Raw genomic sequence first — 24,293 nt, 5'->3', positions numbered from 1 at the left:
GCAAAGCTGGAGTAGAGGAGCAAATCTGTCACTTTGAATAATTAACTGATTTGTCACCCTTCCCTTTAGACCGTGAGGGCACATCTATACCATGTAGGAGACTATTGCTGCTGCAGTCAGTCTTCCTAGATCTGCTAAATCAAACTCAGAGGCTTTGTCTAGACTGGCATGATTTTCCACAAATGCTTTTAATGGAAAAGTTTTTCCGTTAAAAGCATTTGCAGAAAAGAGCATCTAGATTGGCACAGACACTTTTCCGCAAAAGCATTTTTTGCAGAAAAGCGTCCGTGCCAATCTAGACGCGGTTTTGCACAAGAAAGCCTCGATCGCTATTTTCGCCATCTGGGCTTTTTTGCGCAAAACAGTTTTCAGCTGTCTACACTGGTCCTCTTGCGCAAACACATTTCCGGAAAAGGGCTTTTGCCCAAACGGGAACGTCAAAGCATTTGCGCAAGAAGCACCGATTTCAGACAGTAGAACGTCGGTGCTTTTGCGCAAAATCAAGCGGACAGTGTAGTCAGCTGGCAAGTTTTTGCGCAAAAGCACTTGCTTTTGTGGAAAAAACTTGCCTGTCTAGACGCAGCCAGAGGGTGCCCCCATTGGCACCAATACTCCTGCTCCTCAGGAGGGTAAGGAAAGCCATTGGGAGTGTTTGCTGCCATTGGCCTCCTGCTATGTGGATGGTACAGAAACGCGATGTAGGACGCGTCCACTCGAGCGGTGTCATTTATGTAGCTGTAGTTGCACGTCTTACTTGGATCTGACGACGGGGCGTAGACCAGGTCTCAGAGTCTTCGCCCTGTGTTGCTGTTCCTGAGACTTGCTCCGTGTTGACGTTGACTCTTTCAGATCTTGTGAATGGCAATAGCAGTTACAAATAATAGTCCACGCTCGACTAAGATTTCAGCCAAATGGGAGTGCTGCTCCAAGCAGCATGAACTATTATCGTACTTTCAAGCAGTCATTGGAAAGCTTCAGGAAATTAGGGTTTTTGAATCTTCCTGTGGTTAATGAGGAGGTCCTGAACTCAAGAGTCAGAGCCGCCTCATTCTAGAGAATGAAGACAAATAGTTCCCTTCATTAAGAAAGGCCTGTGTCACCCCTCCAAGAGGAGCAGGGTAGCCCAGCGCGCAGGGCTTTGCTCTGGGGGTTCTGTGCACAATAGCACCACAAAGATGAACAAGTTGCTTTGCTTCTTATGGATTTAGGGCAGATTTAATCCAGTTTAACCAGCTATGTGGGGGTTCTGCTTTGGCTGTGGGGCAGGGAAATCCCACTCCTGGGTCCAGTACCCAGCTCAGTCCTTCCTTGGGCAGTCTCACTCCTGTGCTATTAGCCCCTGGCAGGGTTCAAGCTCTGGTCTCTCAGCCACAAAGGCACTGGGGCCAGTGCCCCAGGGTCAGCCTGGGCTGCCAAGACAGCCCTTCCCAGCTGGGCTCTCAGGCTACCGGGAGAAGGGGGGCTTAAAACCCTTGTGTGGGGCTCCTCACCCCCACTGTTCTCTCGCTGGCAATGTTGCTGTTCCCTTTCTTAGTCTGCTCTGATCTTCTCTCACTCCATGAACTCTCCTGTAAGGGCTTCCTTTTAAAAGGCTCCATGGCAGCCTCAGGTGAGAGCAGCTGGCTCTGATTGATTTACAGCAGCCCTATCTCCTTTGCTCTTGATTGACCAGGGCTGACACTGCACAGCTCCTATACGCTCCCGCTCTGGCCCCAGGCTTTGGAGCATGTCTGGGGAGCTCCACTTTCCATAATGCCCAGCCAGCACCGTACATAGCTTGTGTATGATAGAAAAAAAACCTTTCTAGTGCAGGGCTGGGCAAAATGCAGCTCGGGGATGGATCTGGCCTGGCAAGCCATCAGATCTGGCCCACGGACCACCACCCTGCTGAGACCCTCAGGCATGCAGCTGCTGCAGTTGGAAACAACCAGCCAGTCGGAGCTGAGGGATTATCCTGGGGGATGGGAGCAGCGCAAGCCTCTTTGCCCTCTGGGACTTGAGAGCTGAGTGGAGGGAGCAGCCTGCAGTTTCAAGTGGTCTGGGGCTGCAGCAGGCAGAGAATCCAGCCTGCCTTGGGGGTGCTGCAGGGCTGCTGTTAGCACCTCCCAACCAAAGCCTGCTTCTGGTGCCCCTCCCCCTCCCACAGCCCAACTCCCTCCACCAGGTCACCATACAAACCCTCTGCCCCCCCCATTGCAGTTCCCTCTCTACCCCCTTCTACACCCCTCCCCCAGGCCAGAATCCACTCCTGCACCCAAACCCCCTCCCAGACCCCGCACCCCATCTCCCTGCACCAGGTCGCCATCCAAAACCTCTGCAGTCTGCACCCTTTTCCCCCTTCTCCCAGGTCACAATTTTTTCCCAGACTTCAAAATGGATTCCTTGAGGATCCCCTGCAGGATTTTTCTGGGGACTGAGGCGCGGCTGATTGTTCTATAGTTCCCCAGATTCTCTTTCTTCCCTTTTTGAAAGATGGGTACATTTGCTGGGACCTCCCCCAATTGCCACAAGTTTTCAGACTTAATGGCCAAGGATTTCACTGTTAAGCCAGGCCAGTCACCTAACACGTTTGCTTTTCTTACTGCACATCGGGATGGTTTGTTCCTGAGCCTTTAATAAGGCTTTTTAAAAATACAGCCAGCTCTCCTGGGTTCCTTTTCCCTTCTTGTTAGAATCCCAGGGCATCCTGCCCATGAGTTCCCTGAGGGTACGTCTACACACCAGAGTTATTTTGGAATAATTGATGTTATTCTGAAAGAACAAAGAGCCTTTATTTTGACAAAATGTCAAAATACACTCAAATACACTACAAGCTTTTATTATGACATAATGTCGAGCTTGAGGACTTCTTACTGTGACGCATGGTAACCCTCATGTTACAAGGAATAAGGGAAGTCAAAGGAGGAGTGTTATTCCTTCGACCTCCTGCTGCGTAGACAGTGCCAAAAGCCACATTAAGCTATTTTGACAAGCTACACAATTGATGTAGCTAGTTGCGTAGCTTATTCCAACTTTAATCCTGCTGTGTAGACGTAACCGGAGGGAGCCAAAGTCTGCGTTTCTGACATCCAGGGCGTGTATTTTGCTGCTCTCCTTCCTTTGGTTGGGATCCTGAAATCTACCATCTCATGATCACTGCTGCCTAGGTTGCCACCCACACCTACTTCTGCTACTAGCTCCTCCCTGTTTGTGAGCAGCAGGTCAAGCTGTGCATGGCCCCTGGTTGGTTCCATCAGGACTTGTACTAGGAAGTTATTCCCAACATTCTCCAAAAACTTCCTGGATTGTCTGTGTCCTGCTGTATTGGTCTCCCGACAGGTGTCAGAGTGATTAACGCCCCCCATGAGAATCAGGGCCTGTGATCTGGAAGCTTCTCTCAGTTGTCTGAAGAAAGCCTCATCTACCTCATCCACCTGATCTGGAGGTCTGCAGCAGACATTGAGAACATCATCCACAGAACCATAGAGCTGGAAGAGCCCTCAGAAGGCCAAGTCCAGCCCCCTGCTCTAGGCAGGACCAATCCCAACTAAATCAACCTGGCCAGGGCTTTGTCAAGCCGAGACTTAAACTCCTCTAGGGATGGAGACTCCACCCCCGCCCTAGGGAACCCATCCCAGTGCTTCCCCACCCTCCTAGGGAAATAGTTTTTTTTCACTAACCCCCCTACTTTTCTATGGTCATAGCTGTCCCGATCCCCATCTGGCCTGTTGCTGCCCCCTATGATCATTCTACAGCGGTGTTTCTCAAGTGGTCCCTGAAACCACTCTGCGAAACCTGCTAATTGGCTGCTTTGGAGTGTTCATCTATTGGTTCGGCAGCCATGGAGCCTTGTGACTCCCACTGGCTCCAGCCCAGCCCACTCCGCGTCCTGTGGCTCCCCTGGGCTGCAAATGGCAAACTGGAGCCAATGGGAGCGGTGAGGCTCTGTGGCTGCAGCGCTGGTAAATGAACACACCAGAGATGCTTGGTAGCAGGCTCCTCTGAGTGGTTTCATGGACCACTTTGAGAAACATTGTTCTCTAGTGTAACTGTACCTGCTAGCAACCTCCTCCCTTTCTGTATTATTAAAAACAATCCCATTCCAGGCACATCCCACTGTCCTGGCACAACCAAAACCTTCCCTTGCTTTAAGTCAGGCCTGGGCGAAATACGACCCGCAGGACGAATGCAGCCTGGCAAGCCACCAGATCCAGCCTGCAGACATAGCGGGGAGCCCCACCCACATGTGGCTTGAAAAAGCAGTTGCCAGGCCATTTCTCTTTCAAAACTATGAGCTGGAGGGAGGAGGAAGGGAGAAGCTTCAGGCACTGCCTCTTGCCCCCAGCACAATCTCATTTGCTGGTTTCTGGCCAGAAACCAGCCAATGGGAGCTGCCTGTTTGAATAACAGGCAGCCACAAAGCACCACCAGGCTGTGCGGGGGTAGGGAAGGCAGGCTGCCTGAGAAACATGCTGGACTGTTTGCCAGGAGTCACCCAGGTAAATCTCCTGGCCAGAGCCTGTCTCTGGCACTCCAGCCCCTCCCTTCCCCAACCCTCTGCCCCCCACTCCTTCCTCCTACTTTACATACCCAAACTCTCTGCCCCCTCCTGCACTCATATCCCCTCCCAGATCCAGCATCCCCTCCTGCCCCAGGTCACAACTCAAACTCCTGAACCCCCTCTTATACCTCAATCCCCTGCCCTAGGTCAAATCCCAGACCCCTGGCATCCTAGTCCAGTGCCCCAGGTCACAACTGCCTCCTTCACCCAAACTCCTTTCCAGACACTACACTCCTGCCTACACTCCAATCCCTTATCTCAAGCTTCTTTCTGAAGCCAGTCTCTGTCCCAGACCCCACACCTCCTCCATTAATATAATGGAAGTGTGTGGACCTTGACCACTTACCAAATTCTTGGAGTGGCTTCCCATCAAAAATTACTGCCCACCTCTGCTGCAAGTGATGAAAGAGGACACTGTATACCAAATATGACAGTCCTAGCTCTTACCATTTAGGAGGAGTTCTTGAACTAATGGATGGACAGACTCGCTTGCTCACAAACTCACTCAAATATATAGTAGATTTTACAGTGCACACATGTAGTCCATACAGTAACGCTGAGGGCAGTACCTGCTGGTATCTGGAACTTCTCCTTCTGTGAGGAAAGCACCTCTTCTGTTCCCTATCTGCAGCTAAGGCTACTTACTCTCTGTTCTGGCATCTCAGTGGGGGTATAATTGCATCCCCTTTTTGGCAGAATGTATTTTGTGAGAAAACACAAAATTCTGTGCAGCAAGGAATTCTGCACGTGCAGTGGTGCAGAATTCTTTTATGTTCTTCCTACATGTGGAATACCATTCACTTTCAATGGGACTTAAGCTTTGTTATTGCTTCTCGCAGCTTTAGAAATTTTATTCATATGTTGTTCACATGAAAAATTTGATTAATGTAATTTGTGAGTGTGACGGGGCAGCCCCTCCCTGCCCCCTGAGCCACGCCGAACAGGCGCTGCTCGGCGTTCGGGGTGGGGGGTGGTCGGCACGGGATTGCGCGGCTTGCACGCAAGCCGTGCCAAGGTTTAAAGCGCCGGCAGCCGCGCTGGCAGCCGCACCGGCGCGTGGCCACGGCGCGACAGGAGAGGAGGGGATAGGGCGGGAGGAGTTCCCCCGCCTTGACAGGCCCTGACGGCCGCCAATCGGCGGCAAAGGCGGACGGACACTTCCCCGCCCCGACCTGGGATGTCAGGGGGGACGGCTACGGCGGGACGTTTAAAAGCGCCGCCGCCATGACCAAAGGGAGACGAGAGGGCAGAGGGGCTGAGCACGGAGCCGTGGGAGGGGGAGATCGGGGCGACACCCCCGGGGCTGGCGGCAGCCCCAATCACGGACCAGGAGCACGCAACCCCACCTAGGCGAGGGTCGCGGTCGGACCGGCAGCCTGTCGGCCAGGCATAATGTAAACACCCCGAGCGGGGAACACCGGGGGTGGGGAAAGGAAGCTGCCCAGGGCAGAGCCCATTAGGGCTGGTGGGCTGACGAGTTACAGCAGGAGCCCCGTCAGCCGGACCGGAGCGAGGTAGTTCCGTGTCCTTAGGGCCCTGGGCTGGGGCCCGTGAGTGAGGGCGGGCCCGGGCCCCCCTTTCCCCCACCCCGCGGTTGGGGGGGACTACAACCACGCCAAAGAAAAAAGGTGAATCACCTAAAAGTCCGGCGGAGAACCGGAGGTACCGGCCAGAGACCAGGGTACAGCGGGGTACACCTGGGCACGCCGGGGTACAGTGAGGTATTAAGACAAAACCATACTTTTCTCCCATGAAAGACTGAAAAAAATTACTAAGGACATTCAGCTTCTTACACTACTATCAGTGAGAGGTTCACGACTATCACTCAGCTATAAGCATGCAACTCCACTGAATAAACTGGGGTTGCACTTGTACAAATGATGACAGGAATTAATTCAAAATCATTAATTTATTATGTTGGCATTTATGGTACTTACATAAGATTTAAATCCTTGAAAGCAAAAGTACTGTAAATTTTCATATGCAATAGACCAATATTTTATCATTTAACGCAGAAGCACTGTAGCTCCCACTAACTTAAATGGGAGTTCTACAGGGTTTTAGCTCTTTTTGATCATAAAATAGACCATCATTAGAACTGGCATCTCTACTGAACCAACTCACCCATTTTTTTCTTCTGATGGAGAAGTCTGTAAATTTTAAAACAAAACATCTCACCTGAATGTTATAATTAAACAATCTTTCAGTATGTGAAGTTAGATGAATCTATAATCAGACATTCTTATTGAGGCTTCTGATTGTTCCAGCAAGCTTGGTGACATTCTGAACACAAGAATTTAATACAATAAGCATACATAATTAAAAAATGATCAAAACAAAGTTACAATATTCCATGTTTATGATATTTTAATTCTCATTTTACTAAGAGTTGCAGAACAATGACTATTAAATTTCCATTCATGAGCAGCCAACAAGTTATGAATGAGCATTAACTCCAAACAAAAACTGGTTCATAACATCATATTGTGCACTTAAAAATATTTACAAATCATTAAAAAAAAGATTAATAGTGGAAGCAACAATGAATACAAAACATGGCTGATAGGCTTTCAAACAAAAATAAATTCAAGTATTATTTTGTAAAGTTCCCCAGACATTTGTCTTTACATTTTGTTTGTGCAATGCTCATCTTTGCATAGTAATGAAAACTTTATAAAACTCTAGTTCTATGTAATTTGTTTCTTTTAACATGCACCTACATTACATTTAATTTGCCTCATAGACCTCTCTTACAAAAGGATTAGGTCAATTCAGTGGGATCATGCAGCATAGCAGTAAGAGCTGTATAGTTACCATATATTTTCTTGTCAAGATGAATCATATAATGGAACAAAAATATAGGGGGTGAAATGGGAACTTGTCATTGCTTAATGTTTACTCTATTAATATTAAAATGTGACATATGTTATAATAAATGAACATACTCTACTAATTGTGGCAAACAAAGGGCTTAGAAAAATCAACTCTATCTAGCTCAATGGATAAGACTACATAATCCTAGTACTGCAGAAAAAATGTAGTAGAATATTTTGTGAATGATGTGATGTCTTTTACATCCTGCGCATACAGAGCATAATGCTTGTGTGTTTTACGCATACACGCACACAGCTAAACAGTGGAGTCTAACCAATACAGAAATCGTATTTCCCATGAAACTGCTAGTGTAACAAAAAGTTACACCAACACTTACCATATGTACATAATATTTGGGGACCACTGTGGTCTGATTAAAAACATCACATCGCACATTTACAATGTTATTTGTGAAATGCTTATCATCAAAGTTTTATTTTACAGGTAGTTACATTAGACACCTCATTGATTTTTGTAACCACAATGGCATTTCTACTGTGGTTACACTGATCCTGGAGAAACAATGTGTGCAGCTTAGTACCTGTCAGAGTAATTATACCTTCCATACACAATAGCAAAGTGGAACTAAACATAGTGCCAGTGGACAATATCACAACGCAAGTACTTTGAGTTCCCCTCAAAAATTACAAGTGTTCACTGTCATCAAACATTAATACAACCAAAACTCGTGTTCTGAAGTCAGCTACTGTTAAAATAACGCTGCAAATAGCCCTGTTATCACAATATGGTGTAGAACTATACCAACATAGACTGCCTCAGCATAGCACCTCTTACTCATAATGCAATAACAGTGGTAGGTTTAACAAAACCACATGTTAACTAAAACATCATTTGACAAATAACTATTGTGTCTGCAAAACAGCATAGAGTAATTTTCAACAGAAAGACTTCTTTGAGAATATCCAATGTGAAAGAGTTTGAAATACATTTGGAGACCAAAACATTTTATAGAAAAAAATAAAGCACAAAAAAATTGTTGTAATTGCAGCACTAAGTAAATTTTTAACACTAAATCTAGAAACTAGTTTAACATTTGAACAAGGAAAATGGAAGTCAGGAAAATGAAATTTGACCTAAAAAGGGTTCAAATTATAGGACTAACTCCCTTTCATTTGGTAATTCTATTGAAACCTATCAAGTTACCAGTGTAAAACCAGAGTAAGCAGAAGTGCGAGCAGCTCTAAACCTTATCTATGCCCAGTTCACCAAGGCCCATGTCCAATGCTCATTAAAGTTAATGGGAGCCCTTCCACTGGGCTGTACTATCTCATGTATGAACATATAAATAATAAAACTAATGTACCCAATCCTTGGAAGTGAAATCTGAACAAACCCTAGGAGTGACAATAACCATCTATAGCAGAAATAGTAGCTCTCCAGATTGTACTTTGAAAGATGATAGGTACTAAAGAGGGAAACTCAGAGTGACTTGGATGTTTGGATCATCTTTGCAGGCCTACAGGAAGGGAGAGAGGAGTATGGGCGGGAAAATAGAGACTACAGGGAAAGCCTGTTTTAAGCTTTCAGCATTTTGTGAATATTTTAAGGCTTATTTAAGCTTGTTTTCCTTTTCACTTGAGAAAGCTAGACAGAGGAAAATAGTTGTTAAAATTAAAAAGATATGAGCTTGGCACTTTTGTGATTAATTTGAGATGGTGTCAATTTTCTTACATTTTATATATATATAGAAAATCTGCATGACAGCCAAAAAAGTAATTCAAAAGAGACTTATTAAATACATATGCATTTACACATTTTAATAAGGTTTGTTTTTTGGTTTCAAGCATACAAATTTGAGATCACACCTGTTTGGTGCCAGAACTCCCTGGAACTGCATGCTACATCTGCCTTTTTTGAGCAAGCCCAGAACACCCGCTATACAACATGCTAGAAAGATTAAAAGGGGAGCAAAATTAAACCACCAAAAATAGATTTACATAGAGAATAGAATGTTTCTAAGGAAATCCTTCAATAAAGATCTGTGAAAATGATATGTCAATTTCTTATTCCCTATTTACATTTTTTCTTTCTATAGAACTACTATACATTATCACAGCTCAAAAACAATAGCTCCCATACCCAAAGGAATTTTAGTCCAGGGGATAAAAACACAGGGAACTATGGCATCCAGAGAGAATGAATGCACTGCACTGGTGGAAGATTTCATAAAAAGAGACTGATATCACCACCTTTGTACTCTGTTGTTTTCTTCTTTGTATATATTTGGGTGCAGATCTTGCGTAGGTTGGCTTGCTAGCTAGTATGTTGTACATATGCCATGCAGTTTACCCTTTCTGAAATTAGCTGCTCATGCCACTGGAGTTTGTAATTTAATATGAAAAAAAAAAACCCAACCCAAAACCAGTCACGCGAACTCAAGTTTGAGTGCCAGCAGGCTGGGGAAAAAAATCTTCTATTTTACTATTTTGGAACAGTTTTCTTATTGCACTTGCTTGGTTTGCCCCATTCTTTCTTTCTTTGAAAAAACAAAATAATAAATAGTTGTCCATCACTGTTGTCGCCTTTTTTTTTAAAAAAAGAAAGGTGTAAGGGAGTATTTGAACTTATCTCCAAAAAAGACAGTGTTCCTTCATTCCATCCATAGCAACCTGACTTTAGTTCTAATGTTCTTTTTTTTTTTTTACTGAGTTCCTGCACAGTGACAGCAAAGACTTCACACTCAGAATCCAGTAGTGCAAGAAGAAGCTTTTCCAATTAAGTTCCTTCAGATAGGACCTTGCTGATTTGGATCATACCTTCTCTTTTTGACATTTCTTCCAGTGTGCGTCAAAAGGAAATGAAATGAGGGGGAAAAACATAAAACATTAGTTAGGCATAATGGAAGAGAAATATTGTTAACACCATAGTAAAGCAATAAGCTCACTTTGAGGTAGTCTCACAAACTAACTTTACAGTGAAGCAACTGTAATGATTTGACCTTGAGGGAGTTTGGACACACGGTATTACAGTATCAATTCCTGCTGTCTTTATGAAGTTTAAAACTGATGAGTAAAATCGATTCAGTATATACAGATAACTTTTATTTTTGCAGTACTACAAGTGGCAGTCAATCCTGTTTAGAGGGGAAGTTTTTCAGACTGTACAGACATGTCATACAGTAAGCCAGGACAACATTTGTATATCATTTGAAACCATCCGAACCAGTGACATTTCACATACAATATTGCCTTTCTTCATTTTAAGAGTACTTGGTTGTTTATAATCTCCAATATAATAGATCCACTACAAATGAGGTGACCATGCCCTCTCAGGTATCCATCTTTGAGTGGCTACACTGAATTCACATAACTTTACAGTAGACCAAGCTATGTTAGTGCCTCTGTGAGCCTTTACTTTACTATGGACAAAGTGCTTTGAATCTCCAGTAACATACAAAATATAGCAGATACTGAGACATTGCAGTCGAAGGAGAATGGACAGAGGCTTTTATTTATTCAATTACGATTTAGCTTTGATACTAATGTCCAGTCTCCTACGACACTGATACCCTATATCAATAAAGAGCAAGACATTACAAGGCAACAACACAAATTGGGTGCAACCTCCCCAAAATCTGGCTTTATGTGGGGCATCAAGCAAGGGGCTCATGCATTTAGTCTTAACATTGGGCATGTGCACCGCTACCGCCACCAAATTTTCATGCAAAAGTTGTAGAACAGGAATTAAATGTTATATACACAAAGCCCAAAATTTCCTTGTTGACTGTGCTCTTCCCATGACCACCATTTCTGTAGTGCTTAAGATGAAACCAAGCCTTTCCTAAGTTGCACAAGTAACTTAGGAATCACTGCAAAAAGAAAAATTATCCAGCATAGGTCTTTAAGAGAACCTGGCAGCCTTTGCTCATGTGCCAGTGACTGCTAAACTATTTGTAACAAAGGCATGCATCGTAAGAATTACAGGCTTTTAAAATTTCATTGTTTTACTTTTTATAGAAAAGTGCTGTACTAACTCTCATCATGACTCAAACTGACCGCTGGGTTGATAATCTGTTCAGCATTCGTACCCTAATGAGTAGCTCTGGTATTAACGGATATACTTTCTAGTCAGATGTAGACTTGTATAGTAGGAAGTCTGAATAATATTGGCTATTTAAATCTGAATCAAAACTTGTCTGCACTTTACTAGTTTCTCTATTTTTTTATGGTGTGTGAAAACGAGTGCTTTAAATGACTGTATTTTTATTATGTTGCACACAGAAATTCAAATTTCAATAACCAGCAGTTATTTACCTTTACAACAAATCTGAAAAAAAATCAGATCACTAATACATGCGAAAAATCCAACTGATTTAACCCAGACCATTGAGCTCCAAATGTAAAGAAGTATTCTGAAAAATGTCTGCATTCCTGTTATTTTTAAGGGAACAAATCACTATTCTATTATCAGTCATGTTGCTTGAAGTTTTTCTATTGAGTGAGCTCTGCTGTGACTTTCAGTACAAATTTACAGCGGGCAAACGTATTGTTAGCTTCCCAGGATAACTCTCCAGGTCTTTCCAATTGACCATCTGCTAGAGTAATTCTTCTGGGGAGAACAATCCTGCTCAATACTGTCTTTGAACAGTGATGGACATACTTTGAAACAACTGCCAAACTCTTGTGGAAGCATAACATAGCTCACATCACAGAAAATGTCTTCTAGGGTCTATTTCAAAGCCACAAATTGCATTTCAATCATGTCCTACAGTTCAGTAAATGAAAATACATTCTTCCAAGGGTTAAAAAAAATAGCTAATGCCTTTCTTCTTTTTCAATGTTTCCTTAATACGTTACATCAAAATGTATGTTTCCTCTGGTCAATCATTAATAACAACCGTTTTCTCCACAATATCAGAGTCGGACAAAGCCATTGTCCTGAAAATGAAGGATGTAGAGCTCTAAATGTGACATTCAAAATGAGTACACAAAACTGGGGTTTTTTAATACACTATGCTTGATGTTGGTTTTGCTTCTTAATGTTTCGGTAAGAAATAAGACCTTGCACTTACGTAACACTTATCTGAGTATCTCCTAGTGCTTAATTAAGGTGGATAGATTCCCCAAAAGAATCATGCTCCTCCCACATATTAATCAGCAGAACAGGCCTTATGTGCAATCAGGCTGGAGAGGCACATGCCACATTCTGTTAAAGGGTTTTGCAGAAGCTGTGCTTTGTCCCAGGAAGACCTAGGCGCTTCCACTGTGGCAGTGCAGCTTTGCACTATCCCCTACTGCAGGCTGTGGCTTCAGACCATGTTTCAGTCTTAATATTTGAAATATAGAGATCCACAAAGCCCAGTTCATGTAATGGACTAAAGACACCATTAAAATCCAATTACATCTAAGACTATTGTGCTATATTTTTATAACTTCAAAAAAGTAAAGCAGAGCTTCTGACTATAAAATTAACTACTAGCAGGAAAGATGTATATCAAAATTCAAACCATTTTTGTAGCTGAGTTATAAAGCACTTAAAATAGAGACTTCAAGTGGAAATGTTGAAGGATCATTTCTTTTGTTAAATGATCAGTTCCCCTGAACTAAACAGACTCAGTCACATTCTTCTCCAAAATGAATGCATATGGATGTCACTGAAGAGAACATAAATGGGCACATCCGAGTGCAGAACTTGGCCTATCACATGAAGGTAAATATCCTGGCTCCTACTGATGGAAGTCGATGGAAGACAGGCCTACCTGGGATGTGGCCTTTCCGTTCTGGCTGGCTCACCTGTTTCTGGAAATAGCTATTCTGAGATACTGAACAGCAAGCACCTCTCTCCCCAATAGAAGTATCTCTACACAGCATTTTGGAGTGAGACTCTGAGCATCCCCTCTCCTACACTTCAGAGTCTGAACACCAGTGACCACTTTAAAATGCTGCATAGAAATACCCTAAAAGGAATTTTGCCGGGTTTCACTGCTGCTTAAGAGACAGATACCCTCCACTAGCAACGGCTGTTCTTTTGGACTCTCTCTTGGCCCCTTCTGCTCATTCTTCTTCAGCAGCAAAATGCAGAAGCACTAAGATCACTTCCTTTTCACACTAAAAGAGGCTGCTGTTTAGGGCTCCATATCCTACTCCGGTACATACAAGCAGTGGCTCGTCTTCGAGGCTCCATTCACAAGCTCATTAGCCGGAGAAGGAATAGCCTAGGTTCTTTCACTAGCACAATAAAAATACCATTGCAAGGAAGAGATGAGCCCACACAATAAGGGTCATGCAACAGGTCACACAACTTCTGCAGTGCCTTTTGCTTTGGGGGAGGAGGGTTGCACCCTTTTAGCTACAGAACTCTAACACAGCATTAACTTTTTCTTTTATATTAAAAATTCACAGTAATAAAATCCAGCCTCCATTACCTTTGAATCCAAGAAAATACAATTATTACTTTTGTTAACCATAAAATACTCATAGCATAATTATAACAAGCCAGAGTGCAAAGTAATAATCACCTACGTTCCATCTGGGATAGTTGCTTTGAACCTTTTGATGGTATAGTTCATTCTTTGCACAAATAAAAATGCAAATTAAAAACACTGCTACCCCACAGTCTTTTATTACACTTTTGAGGTAACCTCTTTTTCTTCCCTTTGCTTAAGTGTTTTGAGAAGAACACAGCACTAATGCACAAATACACCGCTTATTTTAGTAGCAGTTAACTACTACTGCTGATATTACAGTATATTATATTCTTGTAAGCTGGTTCCTTTCTCCATGTTCACAAAAACAAAATCTTGAAGAAAAAATAATCAAGGGATACTCCAATGATAGTACAGTCCCTTCAAATCAGTAATGTTTCCGTAAAGTTTCCCCACATCAAATCTTGAAAAAGAAGTGAACGAATCCATAGTAACCAGGCTGTTGCTATGTAAAACTGCAAATTAAAACATCAAAGCTGGGGGAGGGACTTTCAGCCTCAAAACCATGATAGAGTCTAGGGCACCTGCTTAGCTAGCCTGGCGTCATCTGCCGGGATGAGGAATAGTAGTAGACATAGTATGTTGTTTGATTTTTGAGCAGGTAGATTCATGCTGTGCACATATTTTGCAAGGAAATGCAGAGTGGAGGGGAAAATAGTGGTTATTCACAAACCAGAGAGCAGTGTAGTTACTGTATACAGCATACAGGCATTTCAGAATCTGACTGCACAGGCTCTCTACTGTACTGCTGTGCAGCACAACAGAAACATAGCATTTTAAAAAAAACTTTCCTGTGTCTACAGAAACCAGCACAAGATTTGGCTCTGCCTTTATGCAGAAATTTAAGGATTGAGTAAAAACACTACAAAGGCAATTTCCTCTGCCTCTGATATTCGCATTTACACATCAAAAGCTATGAATGGAACACATCCAGCCTGACTCAATTAGCTTCATTAACACTGTTCCTACAACTGACAGGTAACTGCTTTTGTCCTGTTATATATATTCTGGATTTTGTAATTTCCACTCCAACTCATCTGACAAAGTGGGTTTTACTCACAAAAGCTCACGATATAATATATTTTTGACTCTCTAAGGTACCACAGGACTACTTATTGTTTTTAAAGTTACAGACTAACATGACTACCCCTCTGAGACTTTTGGCCCACTTAGTAATCCTCCACCTGGCAGGAAAGAGCTGTTTTTCAGCAGATATTACAGAGAATAATACTGTACCTATGCATTTTTACCTACCACAACACTTCCTCTCCTAGTCTGTTTCACATTCTGAGGACTATTTATGCAGTCTCAAAAGAAACTCTCCAATTTTTTAAACATTTAGTTCTTCTGGTACTATTACTAAATATTGTTATTTATATATCAAGTATCCTCTTTCAAAATGCAACAAACTATCAAGCCAACATTTAAAAAAGCAACTGAATTCCTTACTCCAGCAAAACTACTTATACAGTCTTTATATTAAAAAGAACTGGAAAGTAGGCCTAAACATGAAATTAGGAGGGCCTGTACAAGACGGCACACATTATCTAACTCCTTGTTCCACTTCCACTTCAGTCTTTAATGAAGCATTGTAATGTTTGGAGTGAGGTTCATGGACCTGCTCAGCATCAGTACATATTATGTGTTTGCACATTGCCTAGGACAGTGGAGCCCTGGCCCATGAGAGGGGCTCCTAAACTACTGCAGTACAAACATCAATAACAACTTTGTCAAAATACGAAGAAAGGTCGTCTGTGAAACAAAGTATAATTCCTAACAGGGTGCTCACTAGACAACACTGAACTCAAATTCACAAAATATGTTACTTAATATCTATGTGCACTAAATGCCCTCCTGACACTTGAGCTCAACATCTTTTCTTCCCTATTTTTATCCCTATCTTTCCAGAAAAGGTCGAAACTTAAATCCTAATTAGGGTTACCAGATGGTTTCAACAAAAATACCGGACACACTTGACATTACATCACAATCTACATTACATCTTAGTTAGAAAATAGCGAACATTTATATTTTCTCAATTTGTTTCCCGAACAGAAAGCTCAAATATTGGACTGTCCAGTTCAAAACCGGACACCTGGCAACCCTAATCCTAAAGTTAACTTTACTTCTTTAAAGAAAATTTTTTTTTTGCTAATTATTATCAAACAGATCCACTACATTCATGAACAAAATTTGCATAATTGCAGCTTACGTTTCATTTGGAATTGAACCACAATACTGTATGTGCATGTGAACACCTGATAACCTGTGGAACAGAAATCATACCCCCTAATTTGTAAAGTACTGGCTATTTTTTCTCACATTCCTAAAGACTGAAATAAGATATCTTAAAATGAAAATTGTAACCCCTTCTATTAGGCTACAAAAAAATCTGGAAACAAAGTGTAAGAGGACCTATATTGTGCTAGCCTTCTTCCACATACATGTGAAAAAGCCTTTTCAATTCCCCCCCAAAAAACAAAACCATGCACTTCAAGCTGTGAGCTAGGCCAGGCCATTATATTTGAGGTTCTGCTACAGAATAAATATTCATATCTTGCCCCTTTAAAAATATTGAACTCCTGATATTTTCACTGTGAGAGTTTACTCATACAGAGATACCAAGTACTTCAACTTTTTTGTATGACAGGAAGACATTCAGGATGCAAAGTGGAACATTTGTATAACTGATTTAAGCAATGGGGGAGCAGGTTAGTTTTGTGCTAGACAAAAAATATGTTGACATACCAAGAAGAATAATTAACATTGCATTATTTAAGCCAGTCAGCCCATTTAAAGTCCTGACTGACAAACACTCTTGAGAGTGAACTTAATTTCACCCCTATTCAGGACAGCACTTAACTGCTTTAAGCAAACATGTTAAGAATATGCTCAAGTGCTGTCCTGAATAGTAATACTTTCCTGAATCCAGGTTTACTGTACTAACATCCAGAAACAATTATCACACTAGAAAGATCTTTAAAGGAGTTTAACAGGATATGCCCTGGAATACAACACTTCAAACATTTTTTTACCAGAGATATATGTATGTGGCTACCTTTTACTTCACTGGGAGCATTACATGTCAAATGGTCAAATACAGACCTGGGGCATATACTGTAATTCATGCATGAATTATTCAGCCATGTAATTCACATCACATTAATTTCTAGGAAAATAGTCCAGAAGTGGAGGGAAGGACAGGCGTGACATTATTTGCATGTGTACAATTACAAAGGTACAAATTCTGCAGTCCTTACTTGAACATTTGTTCAATAAAAAAGGGCAGAATTTGGCTCAATTTCCTAAAGAGAATTAACAATACTATAAATAAGTTATCTAATTAAATTACATATATCTATCTAATGTACCTGCTATGATATTGCAGACAGCTAATTTTCTTTTATAATTTGGATTTAATATGACCTGTGCTATAGAAGATGCAATGTAGACCAAAACAATACTCAGAGAAAGGTTGTGAACAGTAATTAATGTACCACAGAGTAGGCCTTTATACATTACAGGCAATCTTGCAGTCTCTTCGCTTGCAGAAGCCCCACTTATTTCAATGACAAGTCTGCATGCAAAGAGATATAAATCAAGTCCAAGAGCTGCATATTCCAAAGCACATACCTCATCTACTGTTCTGCTTTTAACCTACACACTGAATGTCATAAGAGCCAGATTCTTCCATCTTTAAATGGGTGAAGACTCTGTGTCAGAAGTGGCCACGTGAGAAAATTTGATGAACCAGTACAGGTCATCATTAAGACTATCTTGCAAGGAAGACATGAATTTTCAGGGCAAATTCTGCCCTCACACTTCTCCACAGATATTGAAATTAATAGGCAGCACAGGAGACTATATAAGGACAGAATTTCTTAAACTCTCAGGGTATTTCTACACTTGTACCCTCTTTTGAGAGAGGGATGCAAATGAAACCAGGATTTAAATATCCTGGGCTTCATTTGCATATTTGCGTTATGGCGCTATTTCGAAATAACAGATGCTGTTAAGACACAGTTATTTCAAGAGAATAAGGGTTATTTCAAGAGAAGGCTTTTCTCTCAAAATAACCGCATGTTAACAGCATCTGTTATTTCGAAATAGCGCAATTTCGCCAGAGCGTGAATATGCAAATGAAGCACGGGATATTTAAATCCCAGCTTCATTTGCAATTTCGAATGTCTTCATTTGCATCCCTCTCTTGAAAGAGGGTACGAGTGTAGACATACCCTAATAGATTGCCAGTTTGGTAAAAAAGAGAATTATAGACATTTTGCTTATGTTTAAAGCATGGACAGAATCAAGTATTTTTAACTACCCTTTTCTTCCTTTTGAAATCATTTAGTTTTGAGCTGCTATCATACCACCCTAGTTCTGGAGGGTTTCATATACCACTCCTGAGAAAATTGTGAATGAGAGATTAGGAAAATAATTTTAAAAATCACAAATTGGATATCACCTCTTTTGTACTTTTTGAGCATGCAAAACAATATTTCCCTAGCTATCTAATTCTTTCTATAGCTAACCTGAAGTGCTTTTTAAAAAAAATATGAAATCAATAAATTCAGAAAACTATTTAAGAACTTCATTGATTATTGGTTGCCTAATGCTCCTAGTCCGAACAGCTTAACTGAGCATTTGTGTACAATGGCAAAAGCGGGGATGCATTCTTCATCCAGATTGCGTCTACTCTGCCTCTGCTTCTCCAGTTTACTATTTGGGAGTAGCTTTTTCAGACTCCAGCCTGGTTAACATACAGCTGTACTCTCTCCATGGGCACATAAGCTCCTCCCATGGAACTGCACTCTACAATCCTAACAACCACTATGCCTAAAAAGAGCTTTTAGCACCCACAGAGATTGAGGCAAGACTTGCCCCAACTGAATGTGAATGTGTAGCATTAACATGAGAAATTAATAGGTTTTAAAAAGTAAACAGATTTTTTTTCTAACCTACTAAGGTTTGAGGGTTATATTTCTCCTAAAAGAGAATGCTGAAAACTACACACATGTATTTTTATAAAGCTTTAGATTATTTGCTGTAGTAGGCTTTTGCTGGAGAAATTAACAATCCTGAAATCTCGTATTGGCTATTATGCAAGAAAGGAAATTATTTCTAAATACTCTATATCTAAATACACATGTAATTTTTATGACTACCCATTGTTGAAGATTTAAGATCTTAACAGGCGTTTTTTAAATTTGTACATTTTAGGTAATCTTTACTCAACCCCACAATTAATAGTCAATAGCTGTTGTCATGCATGGATGCACAAAAAAGCAGCCACAACCTTAGTTGTCTTTTCTTACTGCAACAATGGGGAGTATTATCACCATCTTTGCTGGGGCTAATCACCTTGGGAGAGATCCTCATCTGGTATAAGTCAATCTAACTCCACAGAAGTCAGTGGAACTTTGAAGATTTACACTAGTTCAAATTTAAACCTTAGTGTGCTAATTTGATATGGACAACACAAGGAAAAGCATGATTTTATATCATATCACACATATAATAATCCAAAATCACTCAAAATACAATTCCATTTCAGTCAATGGGAGTTATACCCGGAATTAACTTGCTCATGTCAATTAATGGTAATAGGTGGGCAGGAATCAGGTTTCTTGTCTCAGAAAAAATTCAGAGATTTTGCAAAAAAAATCCCATCCCATGGACAAAAGGTCAAAATCTTGAAAATGTTCATGACCTTATAATCTGAAAAAAAAATCAGTTTGGATTATTCAAATTCTTTGATAATTTGTAAATGTTTTATTTTAATTTATATCTTTTCTTAATCTATACATTAACTCAATTTTAAATATAACTTTTTTATTTTGAAATGATCAAACACTGGTTTCCTCAACATTTTTCAAAATGGGAAATTTCTCAAAATTGCCCATTTCCCATGAAAGGTTTCTATTTCAAAGAATCAGTCTTTATGACAGAAAGATATTTAGTCAAAAAACTCAACTAATTCTATAGTAAACTTCATATGAGGTTAGCCATTTGTAATCAGACACACTGTGTCAGTTTTCAAGCACTCCTGTACACTATTTCATGTTAATTTACTTTTCATACTGTACCTTTTGATTTCCTACCACTATATTTCACTCTGCAAAGCATACCAAAAATAATACTAATATAGGGAAATGGCTTGACCTTCTTCATGGGAAGAAAATTATTTATTTTTTCTACTTTTGGGGTTGTTTTCCATGATCTTATGAAGGTTAATTCACATATTCTCCAACTTTGCACCCTGGTGACATCTGTGGGGTTTTTTTTTTTTTTAACATTTTCCCTCTTTTTCAGTGCTAGTGTAACTATTTATTTGAAGCAGTATTTTTCACTTTCAGTCTTGTAGCAGGAACTCAAAACTTAGTGTTGTAAGCAGAGAATAGAAATGCCATAGCCACTGAAGAGAAGACATGCGGCATTGCTTACTTAAAGCCCCATCCTGTCCCCCCAAGGACAATAGCTGCTACCAGGATGGCACCAGCGATGGAACCTATTATAAGATTGGTGGCACTAGGACCTGCGATAAAGGATTATGGGAAGAAAACATAAGAACCAACCACTTCATTCAAGACAAGGGAAACGTAATCAAGCAATTTAGGAAAACAAATAACCTACAAGATGTATCTAAACATTTTCAAAAGGCCCCCACTTGCTTTTCATTTATAGCATGAATAACCAGAGCTATTGTAATGTCTCTCACTGTGCTATACTTCTTTTCTAATACTAGATTTTTACGTATCTCAGAAATTAACAACACTGTCATTCACTTTATTCTCTGGCTTAACTATTCCAATAAGCACGTAGTACGCGAACCATCAGTTCAAAACATTCATATATTTGTCAAATTAAATAAAGTCTTAACTTTTTTCAAATTAGGATTCAAGGAGTAATAAAACATAACTGTTGTACTTAATGCCTACTTATTTCACTCCAATGGCAAATGAAAAAAAGGAATTTTTAGGTAGTTAGGATCTTGGAAGTTGCTGAGTACCCCCATATCCCACTTATTTCAACTTGATCAGGTAGTGTTCAGCACATTTTAGGAAGCCCATAGCACCATATAATCCCTATGGCTATGTCATCCTTAAGTTTATTAACTACAGAGAATTCAGCTGAAAGAGTGGTGAGTAAAAGGATACGATTCAAATAATAAAGATCTGTAATTGAAATAAAAGTTGCATTCCCACTGAAGCATTCCAAACATCAGTGCATCTCCATTATCTTCAAACAGCCACGGAACAATAAAGTGGGGCAGGGAAAAAGAGACTGAATAAAAAATGGCATAAAATCCATTTGATGTAATTTTCTTTAAAAGGAAATAAAACACTTGAAGATCAATTAACAATTTCTTGCATAAGTGCTTTATTTGCTTGGGGAAAAGCAGGAAAAAAATACAAAATAGATCTGACCAGATTAATTCCAGACCACAAAATTCTTTGGTATTAGACACTCCTGAATGTACATCTACTATCTCTAAGTCAAAGGCAAAGTAACATCTAATACAATTCTTTTGCATATCACACAACTTATAATTCAATATAAACATTTAAAACCCATTAACAGACTTTCAAAAATAATACTAATGAAAGAAATCCAAAAAGACAGCTACTCCATGGTATTGGCCATTTTGTTATTCTAAATAGCACAGTTCTGGTTTTGGTATCACAAAGTGTTTGGAATACTATCAGAGAGCTACAGGGAGGAAAAGAGGAGCATGAAGAAAAGATGGAGGAAGCAGAGAGGAGTACCTGGCACAGCCGAAGGAACTCAAGGGCTAGTTTAGCATCAGATGCCTTAATTGCCAAGTACCAGATGTAGTAATGAGAGTATAACCTAATGTTATATTCATTTTAGTGACCTGGTTTTGAACAATACATTACATAAGTCAGTTGTTTCTTTGGGTTGATTTTATGATATCAGGTCAGACTGAATAAAAAGCAAGCTCCTCAGCTTTTGTTTTCAATATACAGTACAAAGAAAAAACATTGTCTATACAGCGTATGTTTCACGAGTTCATGTCTATGGATTAAACAATATACATATCATCATGCTGCAGATAATTCATGATTTATTATTCTGAATTAACACATAGAGCTTATGCAAATTTTACTAATATTGAGTAGTGCCTTTTGTTCTATAATAGTCTGATTTACTTCAAATGGACTATTTGTGGTACTCACCATAGATGGGGGCAGATTATGGCCCCAAAAATTATGTCTAATCAGTCTAAAATTAATTAATCTATTCCCTTTTTAAAAATACTTCTTTAGACAACAAGTATTCAGAAATATTAATAAGAATCTGAACTTAATAGATATGAGCAGAGCGCAAATGTAACAACAATAATAATACATAAATTTTCTAATAATGGAAAATGTATCTTACTGAACTTACCTTTCATAGTCAGACTTGGCTACCAATCAGTAACACTGAGCATGTTGGAGGATTAACAAATGCTGTTGCATGGGCATTCTATTTCCAATTAAGAGATTTTTTTCCTCAATTACTAACAATGTATACTTTTCCATCTATTATCTTTGCCTGATCCAAAGCACAACTTCTATCTTTTTTTTTTTTTTTGGTAAATGGATTTGGATTCAATACAAGCATACTATTTTTAGAGTTTTTGCAAGCATAGCAAGTAACTGATTTATACAACATTTCAGTTTTGGGAAATCCTTAGAAATTATTTTTCTGCCTGGCCATAGAAAGTAATTTTTCCACAAAAACACCACAGCTAGTACATTTATCTGACATATTTGTAATTTTGAATCAGAAGTCCAGAAATGGCCATTTCAGGATATTTGAAATATGTCTACATGTACAGAACAAATAATATTCCATGTGTCTATTATATGTTTGATAAAATGTTTTACACGTACATAGAAAAATGTAAAATGTTAATGATTCAAGAGAAGACTTGAGCTTAAGGAAAGCAAACAGAGGAAATACTGTTACTGTGAATAAATTTACCATCAAGCTAATTCAAATCAGATTTAAATAGGATTAAATAATTAAATAAAAATTAGATTTAGAAAATAAGGAAAACTCTTTAAAGTTATAATAACTGTGGTGAATACCATAAAGTCCTGATACAAGTCACCTGAGATTGGCCCAACTGTGTCACAATTAGAGAAGGGACATCTTTTCTTTGACTACAGAAAATAATTAGAAAACCAAGCTCCTGTGCCAACAGCCTTAAAAATGGGAACATAATATAGTAGTGGATAGCTGAAACCCTTGTTAAAAAGATTCTGGCTAAAATTCCTCTTTTTCCTGTGGAATCTAAGTAAATACTGGTAGTCAATAGATTCCTATTCATAGAGATTGATAGATATCGCAAGAAAGATCAATTAAACAGAAACTGAAAATGCCTGTGGAATACACTCGGGATAAAATTCTAACTCATGGAACTCAATGGATATTTTGCCACTGACTTCAGTGGGTCCAGGATTTTACTTGGGACTTCAATGAAGACATATATTACATGATTTCTTCTGTGTAAAGAATTATACAAATAATAATTATTATTATTCCATGGTGTCAAGGAGCCCCAGTCACAGATCAGGACACCAGTATGATAGGTGCTATACAAACAGAACAAAAAGAGGTAAAAATTAATTTGTTTAGAAAAGAATTCTCCAGGTAAAACTAGTTCCGGTTTGGAAATGTATAAAGAGATCAGAGACATACTGGAAAACTAATTTTAAAGACTATGTTACAATAGATTAAGCATTTAATGCAAGATAACTTTAAATACCATGAAAATTGGACATTTTTATGTTTTAATGTTTACCTTCTTTTTTGCATTTTATCAAACAAATAATACATAGGAAATTTATATTTTTATTGAGATGTCATTATTTAGCTGCTAATGTAAATACTGTAAAGTAAATACCACTAGATATTTCTTTATTGCTTCAGTAAATGATAAAAAGTACTGGTTATGGAGGAAACAGCAAACAGATTTCGGCCATATAAGTTCTACAGTCAAAATGCAAATTTAAAGTATTAAATTGTGTTCACTGTGGCCTTTTGGATGCATTTTCTATTCTGCCTGGTGGAGAGAAATAAAAATTGTAGAGGTTAAATTCTCTCAGATCTGTTAGTACTCATGATCTGCCAACCCCTGTTAGTACTCATGATCTGCCATTATTCAGCCTACTGGCACTTTTTGAGTGGAAAGAATCCTTCTGACTTCAAAAGGGCTTGGGATCAAGCTCTATATTCCATCACCAGGATTATCCCATTGAAGAGAGTAACTAAATTAATGTTCTGTATATCTATTACTGATAATATTAATAACAGTTCTAGATTAGGCCAAATCTCTTTAGTATAAGCACAGATGGTAGCTCAGTTAACGTTGCTTGAAACTTTTTACTGTAAGATCCTGTTTTCAGTTGCTTATAATTTTGC

The 24,293-nt window shown here is 39.7% G+C and overlaps 1 protein-coding gene across 4 annotated transcripts in view; it reads right to left on the bottom strand.

Moving 5' to 3' along the window:
- Positions 1 to 7,100: 7,100 nt before the first annotated feature.
- Positions 7,101 to 24,293, bottom strand: part of ADAM23 (ADAM metallopeptidase domain 23) — a 179,360-nt gene continuing 162,167 nt past the window's right edge. Inside the window, exons 25-26 of one of the 4 annotated variants that reach the window (XM_075934339.2) lie at positions 20,304 to 20,394; positions 7,101 to 10,209 (exon numbers count right to left, since the gene is read on the bottom strand). In XM_075934339.2, coding sequence (XP_075790454.1) covers positions 10,161 to 10,209; positions 20,304 to 20,394 — 140 coding nt within the window. In that variant the 3' untranslated portion in view covers positions 7,101 to 10,160. Of the gene's footprint in view, positions 10,210 to 20,303; positions 20,395 to 22,435; positions 23,465 to 23,522; positions 23,935 to 24,293 lie in introns of those variants that run through there. The other 3 variants (XM_075934341.2, XM_075934344.2, XM_075934343.2) reach the window with 3 other exon arrangements.

The sequence above is a fragment of the Pelodiscus sinensis genome, chromosome 7, assembly GCF_052426305.1.
Source record: "Pelodiscus sinensis isolate ZL-2025 chromosome 7, ASM5242630v1, whole genome shotgun sequence".
Taxonomy (NCBI): Eukaryota; Metazoa; Chordata; order Testudines; family Trionychidae; genus Pelodiscus; species Pelodiscus sinensis.
This window is presented reverse-complemented; position numbering and strand designations above follow the sequence as displayed.